The following is a 17710-nucleotide window of genomic DNA, read 5'->3' as shown; positions in this document are numbered from 1 at the left end:
GCATATTGAAAATTGCCTCTTGAAAAGCTTGCATTGCATCCCATGAGTTTAGACTTTTGTGATTGCCCACAGACTCATGAATTAACGTGGATTTTGAAATACTCTGTCAGTGAAATACCAAAACTATTTACCAACATAATACTGATAGTGACATGATGACAACAACAAATTGTGTGAATTTTAATCTTTGTTCCACTTAACAAAGCTCAGTATAGGCACAACAATATAATGAAGGTATAATTTCAGCTGCTTAATTCAATTATGTAATTGCATGAATCAATTCAGATAGAGGAACGTGATGGCCAGAGACAAATCCATTTCAGCATCAATATTAAATGAAGCAGAATGTGTGCTCTAATTACTTGTGTTTAGGCTACACTACGAGAAACATTCTTCCTGATTCAAACTTACAAGTGCCTAAGCACACACCATAAACTACACATAGTTTTATGACAATCCGCATTGCTTATGGTACAGTGTATTGTTAGTATTGTCAGTTATTAGTCATTGAAGACTTCTCAATTCAAATGTTGGTTATATAGAATCCTATTTATGGCATTTTTTATAAAGTGTAGAGCCGAAATGAAGATATTTTCGGTTGAGACTTCTTTAAATGGTATTTTTTGTGTATCTTGTCAAACTTCTTTGGTACCAAACAATTCTGCAAGTAGCTAGACTTTTCTGTTAACTAACAAGATTTTGAAGATACTGAAAATCCAAGACATTTAGTGTCTAAAGAAAAACAGGCTTCTATAGTAAAGAAGAATCATGCAACTGGTCACTTCAGAAACATCAAAATATGACCACTAATATATGAACTGCTTTTGCATATCCATACTGCTCCATCAAACTTCTTTAGTAAGGAGCATTTTCACTGGTTATAATGTTCTTAGTTATCATTATCTTTGGAGAAAACAATTAACAAATGAAGTACCAAACTTGTTGGAGTTGTTACTTACTGGTTATATTCAAGACTTACATTTCTCTTTACACATCACAGAGCTCTGTTTTCATTTGTCTGATTACAGGTGGGAGTTAAATTAAGGTCCTGATGGCCATGTTTCTTGCGATAATTAGCTCCATATTTTTTGTTTTAATGGGATATGGGTGGCAATGGCAAGGCCAGTATTTATTGCCCATCTCTAGATGTCCTTGAGAAGGTGATAGTGAGCAGTATTCTTGAAACACTACAGCTATTTGGTTTAGGTAGACCTAAGGGCTGTTAGGGAGGGAGTCCAGTATTTTGACCCAATTTATAATCCAGTGTCTTCTAATAAAAGTAATAAATTCCCTCTCACATTCTCCTCAAAAAATACTGTGCCAGACATGACAAAACTAAGATTTATAAATGAATTATTTTTAATACATTTAAAAGGATCAATGTCATTTGAACATTTAATATTGACTTGATTATACAAATGGATAAATACCAGACAAAAAGCAAAAAGGCACAAACATAAAATGTGAGCAAGTTATTGTCCAACAATGCACAAATACAAAATAGAAAGGGCCCATGTTACAAATATCTTTCTAAGGGACTTGAGCTATTGAGTCAGCTTCAACTACCAGCATCACGTGAAGATGACAGACCACAGGTAAAATGTGAAGGTAAATGAATGAAACTGCAGCTTAACATAGGTTGTTTTGACATGGAAGAGGAATGGCCTTTTTTTTCCTTTCGATATTTTCAATTATATTAATAAACCAAACATTCAAAACAAAGTACACAGTACTTTAACACAAAAAAGGTTTTCTGTGGAACTTCACAGATAAATAATCAGATAAGAACTGATGCTAATGTTTCGTCAGGAATTGATTTTTAAGGGATTCAAATCATAGAAATGTATGGTGCAGAAGGAGGCCATTCAGCCCATTAGGCCTGGTTGGCTCTTTGAAATAACTATCTGATTAGTTCAGTCCCATTCTCTTTCCTTATAGCCTAGTTTGCTTATCCTTCTCAAATACATGTCTGATTTATTTTTGAAAGTTCATGAATCTGATTCCTTACTTTCTCAGTTGGTGCATTCCTGATTTTCACAACACACCGCATGTCTACAATTCTCATCTCCTATCTCATAAAGGAAGAGAGGGAAGAAATTCCACAATATAGGGCAGCACGCTGGCTCAGTGGTTAGCACTGCTGCCTCACAGTACCAGGGTCCCAGGTTCGATTCCAGCCTCGAGTGACTGTCTGTGTGGAGTTTGCACATTCTCCCAGTGTCTGCGTGGGTTTCCTCCCTCAGTCCAACGATGTGCAGGTCAGGTGAATTGGCCATGTTAAATTGCCCATAGTGTTAGGTGCATTAATCAAAGGGAAATGGGTCTGGGTGGGTTACTCTTCGGAGGGTTGGTGTGGACTGGTTGGGCCGAAGGGCCTGTTTCCACACTCTAGGGAATCTAATATATAATGGAGCATTATGCACTAAGTGCCTGCTAGAGGAATCTCGATTTTGGGCGAGACTGTGAGGGACATTTAGAGGGACAAAAGAGAAAACATTCGTTGCGAAGAGCAAGATCAAGGAGGACAAATTCAAGAATAATTTTACATAAGGGATGTTAGAAAACTGTGGTTTAGCCGAGATATGGTGAAACATGAACAGGATCCAGTCTGGGGATACTAAAATGAGCATAAATCTTCATAACAGTGCTATTTTACTGGTCAGAGACAAGTGCCTTATCAACCTACAGCACAATGCAAATTAATACACAATTAGACACAAATGACCTCTCTTCAAAACAGCCATGTTTTCAGGACAGACACAGGTCCACGCCAACAGTTCCAGCCTCCGATATGTTGGCCCTAATTCCCTTAGGAAGGCAAGGACTAACCTAGTCACAGAGTGACAGACTGAACAGCAAGTCACCCATGGCTGATGCTGCGCACATACATTCATATAAAAGAGTGAAGTCTGACAACCACTCACCTGTTTATCCACCCACCCAGCCTGGAAGTCATGGAGATCTGCAGGTAGCTTTGTTAATATTGAGGTTATCATTCAGATGCATTTGGTACAACAGCATCATACCACAATGTTTACAATGTTTATTAGAATGCCTTAATTAACTAAACAGGGCAATCATCACAAGCTCTGCAGTTTTTGGCACACTAAATTAAGGATACGACCACAAACTAAGCACTTACTTGGTCTTGCATATCAAAAGGGTTAACAAAAGGGTTGCCTTTGGTAACTCTACACTGCAGAGGCAGCACTGCCTGCACGCTTACAATGTCTAAGATGTTACTATAACTGTTATTTCAGGCAGCTGTTAGCAGAAGATGGCACAGATCAAACTCAGCTGAAAAATACTACACCATTATCTGGTAACTGCAAACAGTGCTATTTACTCTTCTTTATTGAGGGTCAAGCAAGAGGAAATGGAGTGATGGTTTGAGGTGGATGCAAACAAGAGACAATGAGTGAGGGGATGAGGGTTCTGCTTAACAGCAGACATGATAATGCAAGTGCAAACTAGTACGGTCACCAGCCATTAGCAGTGGGAGAAACCACATGTGTGCTGGCAGACAGTGCAGAACTGTTTCCTTGTAATGTCAGGAATTAGAATGGATCAAAAGAAAGTTTGAGAAAGCATACATAAAGCTATGGTCTGTAGCAGTTTTGATTTTGTTCATTTTTAGGCTATAATGCTAATTAAAACAATTTAGATCTGTTGCACAAATTATCTTTGCTCGAAATTGAAAGGAAACTCGGCCTTTTCAGTGTGGGTTACAATGGAAGTTGTGCAAATGTAAGAACGGTTAAAAAGTAGAAAACGTACACGTTTGAGAAAGGTTGCTTTTGTATGTATTCCTGATGCACCTATATCAAACTTAAGACATTTCAGTGGGAGATTAAGTATATATTATGCACATTTATTGAGTCAGAAATGTTCATTTATGGCCTTGAATTTATGAAAATCAGGAAAGTTATTTTTTGCAAACTGGGAGCCAACTTTATCAAGTTAAGGTATTGAAAACAATGTGTATGGACAAGACAGACCACAATTATCAGCACAAGCTTATAAAACTGCAGTTCATTGAACTTGTGAAATAAAACAAGCAACTGAGACTCAACATTTCATGCCCTTTTAGTCCAATTTTAGATATGCCAATCTGTTTTTACTCTTGTAAATGATCCTTTTATGTACAGTAGTCATTAAATCATACATATTTAGCAAATCTAATTAGAAAAAGTCTCTGGCTCAATATTTTCCACTAATTTTGAATGTTGGTCAATATTTTCTTCTGAGAGTAGCAAATAAATTTGTGGTAAAATTTGAAAATTAATTTTAAATTTTCAGAGCTTTAAATTGGCAGAAAGTGGTTTGTGTAAACTCTCTTGAATCCACAATGGTCAACCTGTTATTGAGAGTTACATGAATATGAAAGTGCAGAGTGAATGCAACATAGTATAAGATGCTGAGTTCTTTTCAACCCTCGTACTGCTGTTGATACCGTAAATTAAGCTCTCGTAGTTCTCGCTCTCGTACTCTCCGTGACTTGTTAGATTTTGTTGATCTACTGGATCTTGTGGACTGGGCCGATTTGGTACTTTGGCATCGAGATGAAGCTCTCTTCAAAAGGTTCTGAGAGATAGAACGATGCAAGTTCTTCATGGAGGAGGAGGCTGCCATGCTGACGATCCAAGGATGCTTCAAGGCTTGGCCCACTGTTAGTCTTTCATTGGAATCCACAGTAAGCAGTCGGTCTATAAAATCCTTGGCTAGATTTGATACACTGGGCCATGGCTATAAGCAACATAAATAAAAAAAAGATCATTACAACTGCAGAAAAAATCTGACAAACTAGTAGAACATTTCATCTTGAATACTACAGTGGCAAAACATGCTGACACACCAATTATCTACAGCTTTTGAAACTTTAAGTTTCATTTTATCATTTTGCTGTGCCAATATATTTTTTTAAGCTAAAGCAGTGGGTGCAGTTTGACTCTAAGTATTTTACCATATGAAAGTCTAAGCGTATACCATGTTAATGACAGTTAATTTGAGTTCAAGATAATAATGCCTCTACATAATTGGCACTTGGGGCATTAGTTTATTTATGGACAGCTCATCAGCATGGCTAACATCAGAAAGATTCTGGTCCAAACTTTTACTACTCTGGGATAACTTTCAAAACTCACTATTGAGTTTAGATGAGGGCCAAAGTCATTGCCTGGGCTTTAAATTGTGCAGCTGTCTGGTGGAGCCCCAATTCTTTATAACTTGAACTAAAAGGTCAATTGAAAAGCTTTGTGCCAACTTTTCAATATTAATTCCTTCTCCAAGATGAGAACCTACACATTGTGCAAATATAGTACCAGGACACAGCTCAGGATTTCAAGCAATAATGTAGAAAACACCATACTGACCAACATAGGAAATAGCCTGCCGTTTCTGATATCTATGCGATATACACAGAAACACATGTGTAACACTTTATTTGACAGTGAAATGTTGGATTTTCTAGGCATTTGAATTAATGAGGCAAAACATACTCCATTCCACACTTCCTTTTCTCCAGTTCTGCAAACTCAGCACATGCCAATAATTTTGTTAAATAACACATTTTTGATGCTATCAAGTTAAAATAGTGAGCTAGTTAAAAAGTATATTTTCACAATTAATTGATACTGGGGTCAAAATTTAAGATAGGAAGATTGAGATGAGAGAAAATGAAAACGACAAAAAATATCACGTGTGCTCGAGTTTATCTGGTATTACTGCCTCTAAGCATAACCAATAATCATTTAGCTACACAAAATCTTTAATAAGTTTCACAAAAACAGACGATGCTGGAAAAGTTCAACAGGTCTGGCAGCATCTGCAAAGAGAAATCAAAATAAATGTTTCAGGTCCGGTGACCCTACCTTTAGTACAGTTCACTCAGGTGAAATATGTGAACATTTCCTTTGCAACAAGATGGTTTGACTATAATGAGATAAACAATGTTCATAGTGGCTGCAAAAGTAGTTGTTTGGTTGTACAAAATTTTAGCATTCTTGAAAAACAACAGTCATTTTGTCCCAGTCTTTTTTGTCTTACACTTACAAAATTACTAATTCAAGGGAAACATATTTACTGCATGAGTGTGTTGATTGATTAGCAAGTGGGCTCTGGTAGAGGTGATGCCATAGAGAATGCAACCATTGATGTTGATTGACAGTTAACTGCCAGGCCTTATTCACATTTTAAACCAGGTCAGCTTGACTCTGACAACTCAGGACAAAACCCTCACTAATGAACAGTGAATAGATTTCACTTATTGTGTTGAGTTGAAACAGATGCAGAAAACAGTAAATGTTCTTTCTGTCTGCATTGAACAAAGCCTTGTGTATTGCCAAAAGTTTGGAACAGAACCTTTCTGACGTAAGCCTTAGTGATGAGCTGCCTTAGTGAGGAGTGTCCATAAGTAAACTATTGTATGTCACTTCCAGTATACACAAGTGCATCACACTGAGGTAAAGCTGACTATTATTGTTGGGCATACTTGAGATTTTAATTTCATAGAATTAAAGGATAGGACAGCAGAGGCCATTCAGCCCATTGCATTGGTTCTTTCTGAGAGCAATCCTGTTAGTCCCACTTAGGGCGTTTCCCATTTATTGCAATTTTTTTCTTCAAGTATTATTTAACTCCCTTTTGACGGCTATGGTTGAATCTGTAACTAACATCCTATCAAGGATTTTGTTTTGGAATATCAAATGAGATCAACTGACTTTTCACAATGTAACATCACAAACAGTGCATTTGTTTGCACCACCATTTTACATAAAATGCCCCAGTATGAAAACATTGTTTTTGGAGGTGATGTATTCAAAATCAGCCACATTGCTTAAATTTTACACAGCATGCTATAGCCCTCACCACTAGAGATAGTGCAAACAAATTACAGGGAAGATTAAAATGGTCACATAGCTAGAATGCATTATACATTAGAGCAATTCAGCAAAACTACTAGACTGGTCACTAAGAATAAAGCCAAAAATAATGTCTACTAATATTGAACATCCTCCAAGGCAGACTTCGGGACAGGCAGCAGCGAAAGGTGGCTGACACACACACTTTCTCACACTCACAACCCCCAACTCAGACAGACAGACAGACAAACACACACACACACACACACACACACACACACACACACACACACACACACACACACACACACACACACACAGACCCACATGCACACATATATTTTGTGGGGTGAATTTGTACTTGCAGGGTTACATTGTACTTCGCTCAAAAACTGCATGCATTCATGTAGAACTCTGAGCTCAGAAACTGCATGAATTCATGTAAAAGTCTGTTATCTCACATTTTAGATTAGAATCAGTCTAAACATCATGGCAGAGACAGAGAACACAGGGGGCCAACATCTTCAACATATTGTCTAGCTATCACCATTGTTAACAGCTAACCTGAGAATGCAACTTTTTAAAAAAAGGTTTTGTGATTTACACATGAAAGAAGTGAAACTATCATGGTATTCTAACAGATGAAAGGCTTAACAGACAATCAATCAATTTTTCAATGTATAATTTCAGTTACATCACACTGTAAATTGTTGCTATAAATTCTGTGTTAGGATTGAACCCTCCACTATCATCTGATGAAGGAGCGACGCTCCGAAAGCTAGTGTGCTTCCAATTAAACCTGTTGGACTATAACCTGGTGTTGTGTGATTTTTAAACGTTGTACACCCCAGTCCAACACCGGCATCTCCAAATATTGAACTCAATATCCTAAACCATCTGTAAAACAATAAACTACAAATAGTTTGTGTCCCCGTGGATTTTCCATTTCTAGATAAATAATTATTGAAAAGGACCAGAGGGCATCAGTTTCAGGTTAGAGTAAAAGGGAACCTAAGAGGCAACTTTCTTTTTACACAGAGGGTGGTACGCATATGGCATGAGCTGCCAGCAGAATTTGTTGAGATAGGTACATTAACAACATTTAAAAGGAATTTGGACAAATACATGAATAGAAAGGGTTTAAAAGGATATGAGCCAAGTGCAGGGAAATAGGGTCAGCGTAGGTGGGCATTTTGGGCCAAAGGGCCTGTCTCTAAGCTGTAGGCCTCCATGACTCTATAATTATCAGTAAAAGATTTTGTGAAATCTGTTGCAGTAATTGTGAAGTACATTTCTGCATTTAGTATAGTGAGACCCTACTTGAAACAAATTGCTAATAATTAGTGTACATGACACAGATTAAAATTTAAGTCTGACAATCCATTTGGGGAAAAAAAATGTTAGTATGGTAATTATACTAAATAACTAAGTCTTTAGTCTTAACTAAACTGTTGCACAAGTTATTTTTCATTCAAATTATCAGCATTTACTAAAGCTACATGGTTAATTTCAAGGGGCGGCACAGTGGCTCAGCAGTTAGTACTGCTGCTTCACAGTGCCATGGACCCAGATTCGATTCCAGCCTTGGTGACTGTCTATGTGGACTTTCTCCCTGTGTCTCGGGTGCTGTGGTTGGTACAAAGACGTGCAGGTTAGGTGAACTAACCATGTTAAATTGCCCATAGTGTTCAGGGATGTGTAGGTTAGGTGCATTAGTCAGGGAAGGGAAAAGGTCTGGGTGGGTTACTCTGCGGAGGGTTGGTGTTGACTTGTTGAGCCAAATGGCCTGTTTCCACACTGTAGGGATTTGATGATTCTATGATTGGGATAGGATTTGTTGAGAACAGTTAGTTAGCGGTTATTTTAATATCAGCTCCAGATCACTATGAATGCATAACTTTAAAGTTTTAAAGGGTGATGCTAACATCATCCCTTAAAAAATTGATTCGCTAGATAATTATGTTTGTAAAAGGCGCAATATACCATAATAAGCAAATGAAGTGTTGTAAGCCAGCTATTCGCAAATATTTCCCATTCTGAACCAATTTTGGTGTTTCAAAATTGCCATTATTTCAGACCTAGGGGACTGAAGTGTATGGAAGTCACCAAGTCATTCAGGCCTCAAGAATTAGTTAGTTAGGTCACCCCCACTACCAAAAAAGGTGTGACAATTTAAAGAGGTCATCCAGCTTTTAGCTATTGCCGCCACAGAACTTGCAACCCTAAAGTTTCAGCTCACAACTCCTTTAACAATCCTGTCCGTTGCTAGGCCTGATTACTTCTAAAGTAGTCATCCAAACTTTGTGCATTTTCATGGTTTTTGCAATATTTATATTTGCAAATTCAAATTAAAGAATCTAGATAATGAATTTGGAAATAACCACACTGTCTTTTGTCAGAATGGTAAAGAGGTTTAAATTTTTGGAAGCATCCAGTAAATTGTTTCCTTACGAAGCATATCCAGGGAAGCTCTTCTTGAACAATGGAAACAGTCCTTCCTTGATACAAAATCTTTACATCACAGTTAGCAATGCACACAAGACAACCCCCAGCCACCTCTCCACAGTCACATGCTACTCAAGACACAATGCAGTGACCTGACCATCTCCAGAATCAATATAATGTAAACCATCCCTTAATGGCCAACTCTGTTGCAAATTGCTTTTTTTTTGTAACTATAGAGGAGTAGTCAAATTCCAATTGTAATGTTTTTATTGATTTCTGAATAGGAGATGAAAACGTAAATTGTAGGAGATGACAATGTAAATTGCTCTGAATGGCAAGGAAATGGCCATGTAAACTTCCTCTATTGAATATAAGTTTGTTATTAATTTTATAGCAACTTGAACTAAGCTTTCTACTTTAGTACTGAGTGGGTGTTTAGATAAGTGGGGTATGGATGCTAGGGCAATTGCTCCTCCTGCAGAATGTGGCAGATGGCTACATCTGTGGGAAGTGCACCCAATTCCAGCTCCTTGAAAACCATGTTAGGGAATTGGAGCTGGAGCTGGATAAACTACGGATCATTCGGGAGGCTGAGGGGGTAATTGAGAGGAGTTACCGGGAGTTGGTCACTCCTAAGGTTCAGGACAAGGATAGATGGGTTACAGGTACGGGGAGGAAAGGGGACAGACAGACAGTGCAGAGATCCCCTGTGGACATTCCCCTCAGCAATAAGTATACCGTTTTGGATACTGCTGCGGGGAGGGGGGAATGGGGGCGATGACCTATCAGAAGAAAGCCATAGTAGTCAGTTCTCTGGCACTGAGCCTGACACTGTGGCAAAGAAGGGAAGGGGGCAGAATAGAAAAGTACTCGTGGTAGGGGAATCAACAGGAGATTTTGTGTTCAGGATCGGGATTCCCGGAAGGTATGTTGCCTCCCTGGTGCCAGGATCCGGGACGTCTCTGATCGGGTGTATAAGGTTCTAAAAGGGGAGGGCGAACAGCCAGAAATTCAGTTACATATTGGCACCAATGATATAGCCAGGAAAAGGATTGAGGATATAATAAGTGACTTCAGGGAGTTAGGATGGAAGCTGCAAAGCAGGACAAACAGAGTAGTGTTCTCTAGTTTACTACCGGTGCCACGAGATAGCGAGGTGAGGAACAGGGAGCGGGCGCAGCTTAACACGTGGCTGCGTAGCTGGTGTAGGAGGGAGGGCTTCAGATATGTAGATAATTGGGATGCCTTCTGGGGAAGGTGGGACCTGTGCAAGAAGGACGGGTTGCATCTGAACTGGAAGGGGACCAATGTCCTGGGTGGAAGGTTTGCTCAAGTGGTTCAGGAGGGTTTAAACAAGTATAGCAGGGGGGTGGGAACCTGAGCTATATACCAGAGGTGAGAGTTGATGCAGATGAGGCAATAGCAAGAGGTAGACCAGCTAGTGGGAAGGATTTTCCTGGGAAGGAACCAAGAGATCAGTTAAAGTGTGTTTGCTTTAACGCAAGGAGTATCAGGAATAAAAGTGACGAGCTTAGAGCATGGATCAGTACCTGGTGCTATGATGTTGTGGCCATAACAGAGACATGGGTTTCTCAGGGGCAGTAATGGTTGCTGGATGTTCCAGAGTTTAGAGCATTTAAAAAGAATAGGGAGGGGGGAAAAAAGAGGAGGGGGTGTAGCACTACTAATCAGAGAGAGTATCACAGCTACAGAAGCTTCCATTGTGGAGGAAGATCTGCCTACCGAGTCAGTATGAGTGGAAATTAGGAACAGCAAGGGAGCAGTCACCTCGTTAGGGGTTTACTACAGGCCCCCCAATAGCAGCAGGGAGATGGAAGAAAGCATAGGTCGGCAGATTTTGGAAAAGTGTGGACGTAGTAGGGTTGTTGTAATGGGTGACTTTAACTTTCTCAATATTGATTGGAACCTCCTTCGAGCAGAAGATTTGAATGGAGCTGTTTTTGTAAGGTGTGTTCGGGAGGGTTTCCTAACTCAGTACGTTGACAGGCCAACGAGGGGAGAAGCCATTCTAGACTTAGCTGCCCTGGCTTGTTTCCGAGCACTATCAGATCTTGTGGTGGGAGAGCATTTTGGTGATAGTGACCACAACTGCCTCACATTCTACATAGCTATGGAGAAGAAGAGGATTAGGCAAAATGGGAGGATATTTAATTGGGGAAAAGGAAACTATGATGCAATTAGACAGGAGTTAGGAAGCATGGACTGGGAGCAATTGTTCCATGGTAAAGGCACTATAGACATGTGGAGACTGTTTAAGGAACAGTTGTTGCGAGTGATGAATAAATATGTCCCTCTGAGACAGGCAAGAAGGGGTAAGATAAAGGAACCTTGGATGACGAGAGCGGTGGAGCTTCTCGTCAAAAGGAAGAAGGTAGCTTACATAAGGTGGATAAAGCAAGGGTCAAGCTCAGCTCGAGAGGATTACAGGCAGGTGAGGACGGAGTTCAAAAAAGGTCTGAGGAGAGCCAGGAGGGGGCACAAGAAAGGCTTAGCAGAACGGATTAGGGAGAACACAAAGGCATTTTACACTTTTGAGGAATAAGAGAATGGTCAAAGAAAGAGTAGGGCCAATCAGAGATAGCATAGGGAACTTGTGTGTGGAGTCTGAGGAGGTAGGGGAAGCCCTAAATGAGTTTTTTGCTTCTGTCTTTATGAAAGAAACGAACTTTGTAGTGAATGAAACCTGTGAAGGTGTGCATGCTGGAATGGATAGAGATAGAGGAAGCTGATGTGCTGAAAATTTTGTCAAACATTAAGATTGACAAGTCGCCAAGCCCGGACCAGATTTGTCCTCAGCTGCTTTGGGAAACGAGAAATGCAATTACTTCACCACTTGCGAAGATCTTTGCATCCTCACTCTCCACTGGAGTTGTACCTGAGGACTGGAGAGAGGCAAATGTAATTCCTCTCTTCAAAAAAGGAAATAGGAAAATTCCCGGCAATTACAGATCAATAAGTCTCACGTCTGTCGTCTGCAAGGTATTAGAAAGGATTCTGAGGGATAGGATTTATGACCATCTGGAAGAGCATGGCTTGATTAAATGCAGTCAACATGGCTTTGTGAGGGGCAGGTCATGCCTCACAAACCTTATCGAGTTCTTTGAGGATGTGACTACAAAAGTTGATGAGGGTCGGGCTGTGGATGTGGTGTATATGGACTTCAGTAAGGCATTTGATAAGGTTCCCCATGGTAGGCTCATTCAGAAGGTCAGGAGGAATGGGATACAGGGGAACTTAGCTGTCTGGATACAGAAGGAAAATATTCTGCCTGGAAGTCAGTGGTGAGTGGTGTTCCACAGGGCTCTGTCCTTGGGCCTCTACTGTTTGTAATTTTTATTAATGACTTGGATGAGGGGATTGGAAGATGGGGCAGCAAGCTTGCAGACAACACAAAGGTTGGAGGCGTTGTTGACAGTATAGAGGGCTGTTGTAGGCTGCAGCGGGACATTGACAGGATGCAGAGATGGGCCGAGAGGTGACGCATTTTGGAAGGTCGAATTTGGAAACTGAGTACTGGACTAAGGATAGGATTCTTGGCAGTGTGGAGGAACAGAGGGATCTTGGTGTGCAGGTACATAGATCCCTTAAAATGGCCACCCAAGTGGACAGGGTTGTTAAGAAAGCATATGGTGTTTTGGCTTTCATTAACAGGGGGATTAAGTTTAAGAGTCATGAGATCTTGTTGCAGCTCTATAAAACTTTGGTTAGACCACACTTGGAATACTGCGTCCAGTTCTGGTCGCCCTGTTATAGGAAAGATGTGGATGCTTTGGAGAGAGTTCAGAGGAGGTTTACCAGGATGCTGCCTGGACTGGAGGGCTTATCTTATGAAGAGAGGTTGACTGAGCTCAGACTTTTTTCATTGGAGAAAAGGAGGAGGAGAGGGGACCTAATTGAGGTATACAAGATAACGACAGGGCTAGATAGAGTCGATAGCCAGAGACTATTTTCCAGGGCAGAAATGGCTGGTTGGAGGAAAGTATAGAGGGGATGTCAGAGGCGGGTTCTTTACACAGAGTTGTGAGAGCATGGAATGCATTGCCAGCAGCAGTTGTGGAAGAAAGTTCATTGGGGACATTTAAGAGACTGCTGGACATGCATATGGTCACAGAAATTTGAGGGTGCATACATGAGAATCAGTGGTCGGTACAACATCGTGGGCTGAAGGGCCTGTTCTGTGCTGTACTGCTCTATGTTCTATATGGCTCCGAATAATATGGTACGATAATGTAAATTTCTTACAATTTATCTATAAGTCAGAGGCATCCCACCCTAGCCTTGGGACATCTAATTTCCTGCAGGTCAGCAGAGCAACTTAACTCTTTAATATCACACTATCACCCTAGAAAACTTTTTATTTTCTCTTCTGATGCAACTCCCATGGAACTTCCATTTGATATTTCCTCTACTACAAAATATACACTCTTCACATACAAGTCCGAGTGTTGACAAATACTGAGGAGGACCAAAGCTCTATCCATGGAAATACATGGCAAACTCTGATTTATTACTCCTTCCATCCAGGGAGCCTTCTGTAGCTCATCCAAAATACCAGTTAATCAGTATGGATCAGAGTTTGATGTTGGGACCCAATTTATCTTGATTGTACAGTGCCTCATCCCACAAACTATTTATCTAGGAGGTGTGACATGTAAATATAATCAAAAGAATGACAGTATTATCCAATTATTTTATTCTTCTGATATACAGTTTTGTTAAAAATGCCACACTTCCATCAGTCATGGCACATGATCATAGAATGATTACAACACAAAAGGAAGCCATTTGGTCCATTATTTCTGTGCTGGCTCTCTGAAAGAGCAGTTTATTAGTATTACTCTCCTGTCTTTTCCCTTCGAATTGCAAAATTTTCTTTTTCAGATAATGATCTAATTCTTATTAGAAAGCTATGATTGAATCTGTCTCTACCACATCTCAGGCAGCAGATTCCAGGCTCTAACCACTGCCCTCTTCGTCCCCTCTCTCCCTTTCTCCCCATCACTTCTCTCCTCTTCTACCAGCCTCTTTCCAACCTCCCCCTGCCCCTCCCTGTCCTCTTCCCCTTCACAACCTCCTCCTACATTTGTAGTAGACTTTGTCTTTTGTAATTTGAGGGTGCATTTTGAGCTGCATAAGGTATTCATCCTATGTTTCAGTAACACTACACACAAATTTATGTAAAATTCTTATCAATTTGAACATGTAATTACTGCAAGCTACACCACACTTCATTTTTTTTAAACATCCTGTTCACACACGTCATAACATAGCCCAAGAGCAGATGGAACCTGAGTCTGGACCTCCTGGGTCAGAGGTACAGACACAATCACAGTGCCACAAAACCCTTTACAGTAGACTTCATGTGTTAGCTAAAATTGCTATTTTGGGTAGAAATAAAATTTTTATAGATCAGAACAAAATTAGATACCACACAGCATAAGGCAATAGTTAGGAATACATGTACTTCAGTGGGCACAATTAAACGTCCAGGTCCTGGTATTTAATATGCATCCAAATGCACTTATTATGACCTGATTTCATTGCACGTACTATTAAATTATATAGTTCAACTGGCTGGGGTGTTTAGATCAGAATAGGAATGTTCCAGATGGATTATTTCAATAGAGTAAGCACTTTGGTCTATTGTAAGATATAGCAGTGATAACTGTATTGATTATATATTACTAACTTCAGTGATTTTTGATCAATGTCAAACTTTTGAGTTCTACCATAATACCTTATGTATGACTGCTGTATTTTCTCTCCCCTTACACTTATCTCTGCAGTCCACCAACTCAACAATGATGCACATAACAAAATTCACTCCATTCATGAATGGGAAAAATTAGAGGGAACAGTGCTCCTGACTATGGGATAAATATTGGATTTGGCATGAGCAGATTCATTCATTCTTCAAAGTTTGCAACGGATTGTCAATCTCAGCTGCCTACTCAATACAAATGTAAGTTGAATGCTCCGTCCGAAAGACACAACCTCAAAGTGTAAGATAATTTCAAAACTGCAATTAGTTTAAATCTAGATTATGTGCTCAATTCCTGGAGCAAACTTTTATTCCACAATCTTCTAACTCAGCATTGTGATTGCTATCACTGAACCCTTTCAGGTGAATGTTAAAAACCCCCATTAGATTACACCAAAACTTAGCAGAAAGGTTGTTCCAGTATCATTATAAACATTCATGTTTCAAACAAACTAACTGAACCCCACTTATTTCATTGCTATTTATTGGACTTGCTCCATAATGTATCCAGCACTAAGATTGAATATTGCTACATTAGATGTCCGGAAAAATTAGGAGCAAGCCACTTGAGCCCGCTCTGCCATTCATTAAAATCATGCGTGATCCAATTATTCCACATTCTCATCAATCTTCAATAGCCTTAAATCAAGAAGCAAATCAAGATCAACTTTGTTAAGAATCCACATTAGAGTGGCGCAGGAAAAGCACAGCAGGTCAGGCAGCATCCGAGGAGCAGGAAAATTGCCATTTCAAGCCTCTCTACCCACGAGGCTTTCAGCCTCATTTCTGATGAAGGGCGCCTACCCGAAATGTCAATTTTCCTGCTCCTTGGATGCTGCCTGACTTGCTGCGCTTTTCCTGCACTACTCTAATCTTGACTCTAATCTCCAGCATCTGCAGTCCTCACTTTCGCCTTTATTAAGAGTCCACCTGCCATTGCCTTAAAAATATTAAAGACTCTTTCCTAAAAGGCAGGTGAAGGGAAACTCCAAAGACTTGCGATGCTCAGAAAAAATAGGTCCTCAACTGGATCAAGTGGACAATCCCTCTTTTATTAGGAGAAAGTAGGACTGTGAATTCTGGAGAGTCAGAGTTGAAAAGTGTGGCGTTGGAAAAGCACACCAGTTCAGACACCAGAGAGCATAAGCCCTTGCTCGAAACGTGGACTCGCATGCTCCTCAGTTATATTTATTATACTCAACTATTACCAATGAACTACAATCTATTTCCAAAATCTATTATCATTTGAGTAAGATTGCAGTGATAATTCTGAGGCACTTTGATTATCAGTACATGTTCCATTCCCTTTTTTAATATTTAAAAAAACAAAATTAGAAAACAGGTACTGAAAATAGCCAGATGAGAACATGATTTGCAAATTGGTGCTACAAAATGGAAATGTTTTTAGCTTACTGGGGTGACTATTGAATAGGAACAGGAGTATGAATGAGTCAAAACTTTGAGGCCAGAGTACATTGCCTCCTATTTATCACCGGATTCTTCCTTTCTCATTTTCCATTTATGTGCTGGCACTGAAATTACTGTAATTACTTATAGTTTGGAGCAGTGCTGAATATTACAAGGAGGCTGCCTACTTTCATTTTGTAGTAGTTGTGGATCTGTCTGACATTAATTAACATCTTTGGGAAAGAAATTACTGCATTGAAGTTCTGGTGTTCTTTCCCTCCATTTCCTAAAGAGTTCTGTAAAGATTTCTCCATTGTCCCACTATGTCCAATGTATTATGGATTATTACAAAACAATCAAATTAAAATGTGAATCTGAGAAAGACGAAGGTGCTATTATGAAATGGAAAAATTGTAAGGAAAGCTAAAAGATTAATGAATAGGAAAGTTGCCTATAGAATTTCTTTTAAATATTTTTGACCTTTTCAGTGAGATATTCTAAGATAACTTGATATAGAACCGTAGTATGCTGTGAAAAGATAAGGCCTTTCATTTTTCACTTCATTATTCTTCAAGTGCTGAAAAGAAATGCTTTTAAATCTAGATAGGGAATAAAGGCCAGTGATTGTCAGACGGTGTAGTTTGACAAAGGGATGCTTATTACTGTTTCAGTATGTTAGGTGACTATCAGTTCCTTTCGCTTTCTGTATACATGACTAGGAATAAGAAAGACCTGCTCCAATAGTCTCAACTATCAAAAGTTATCTTGGATGGTTTATAAATGCTGTCCACTGCAAATGGAACTTTTTTGTCAAAATGAAATGTATGACAAGCATTCTTTAATAACAAATATCTAGGAACCTCTATCTCTTTAGGAGACTATTGTCTTGCCTTCCATCATCCACTTTCCCACGGCCTAGCTTCAGTTATCCTCCTTATTCAGTACTGCTCCAAACTATAATTACAGTAATTCCAGTACCACCACATAAATGGAAAACGAGAAAGAAAGAATCAGGTGATAAATAGGAGGCAATGAACTCTGACCTCAAAGTTTTGACCCATTAATACTCCTGCTCCTATTCAATAGTCACTCCAGTAAAAACATTTCCATTTTGTAGCACCAATTTGCAAGTCATGTTCTCATCTGGCTATTTTCAGTACCTGTTTTCTAATTTTGTTCTTTTGAAAAAGATTTTTGAATATTAAAAACAGGAATG

The 17710-nt window shown here is 39.5% G+C and overlaps 1 protein-coding gene across 3 annotated transcripts in view; it reads right to left on the bottom strand.

Annotated features, from left to right (window-relative positions):
• Positions 1 to 1336: 1336 nt before the first annotated feature.
• Positions 1337 to 17710, bottom strand: part of pskh1 (protein serine kinase H1) — a 50974-nt gene continuing 34600 nt past the window's right edge. For all 3 annotated transcript variants that reach the window (XM_043707097.2, XM_043707098.2, XM_043707099.2), the window contains exon 3: positions 1337 to 4746. In XM_043707097.2, coding sequence (XP_043563032.2) covers positions 4429 to 4746 — 318 coding nt within the window. In that variant the 3' untranslated portion in view covers positions 1337 to 4428. The remainder of the gene's footprint in view (positions 4747 to 17710) is intronic.

This window comes from Chiloscyllium plagiosum, unplaced genomic scaffold, assembly GCF_037043375.1.
Source record: "Chiloscyllium plagiosum isolate Xiang-an unplaced genomic scaffold, Cpla_swu_hap1 HiC_scaffold_17, whole genome shotgun sequence".
In the NCBI taxonomy this organism is placed as follows: domain Eukaryota; kingdom Metazoa; phylum Chordata; class Chondrichthyes; order Orectolobiformes; family Hemiscylliidae; genus Chiloscyllium; species Chiloscyllium plagiosum.
This window is presented reverse-complemented; position numbering and strand designations above follow the sequence as displayed.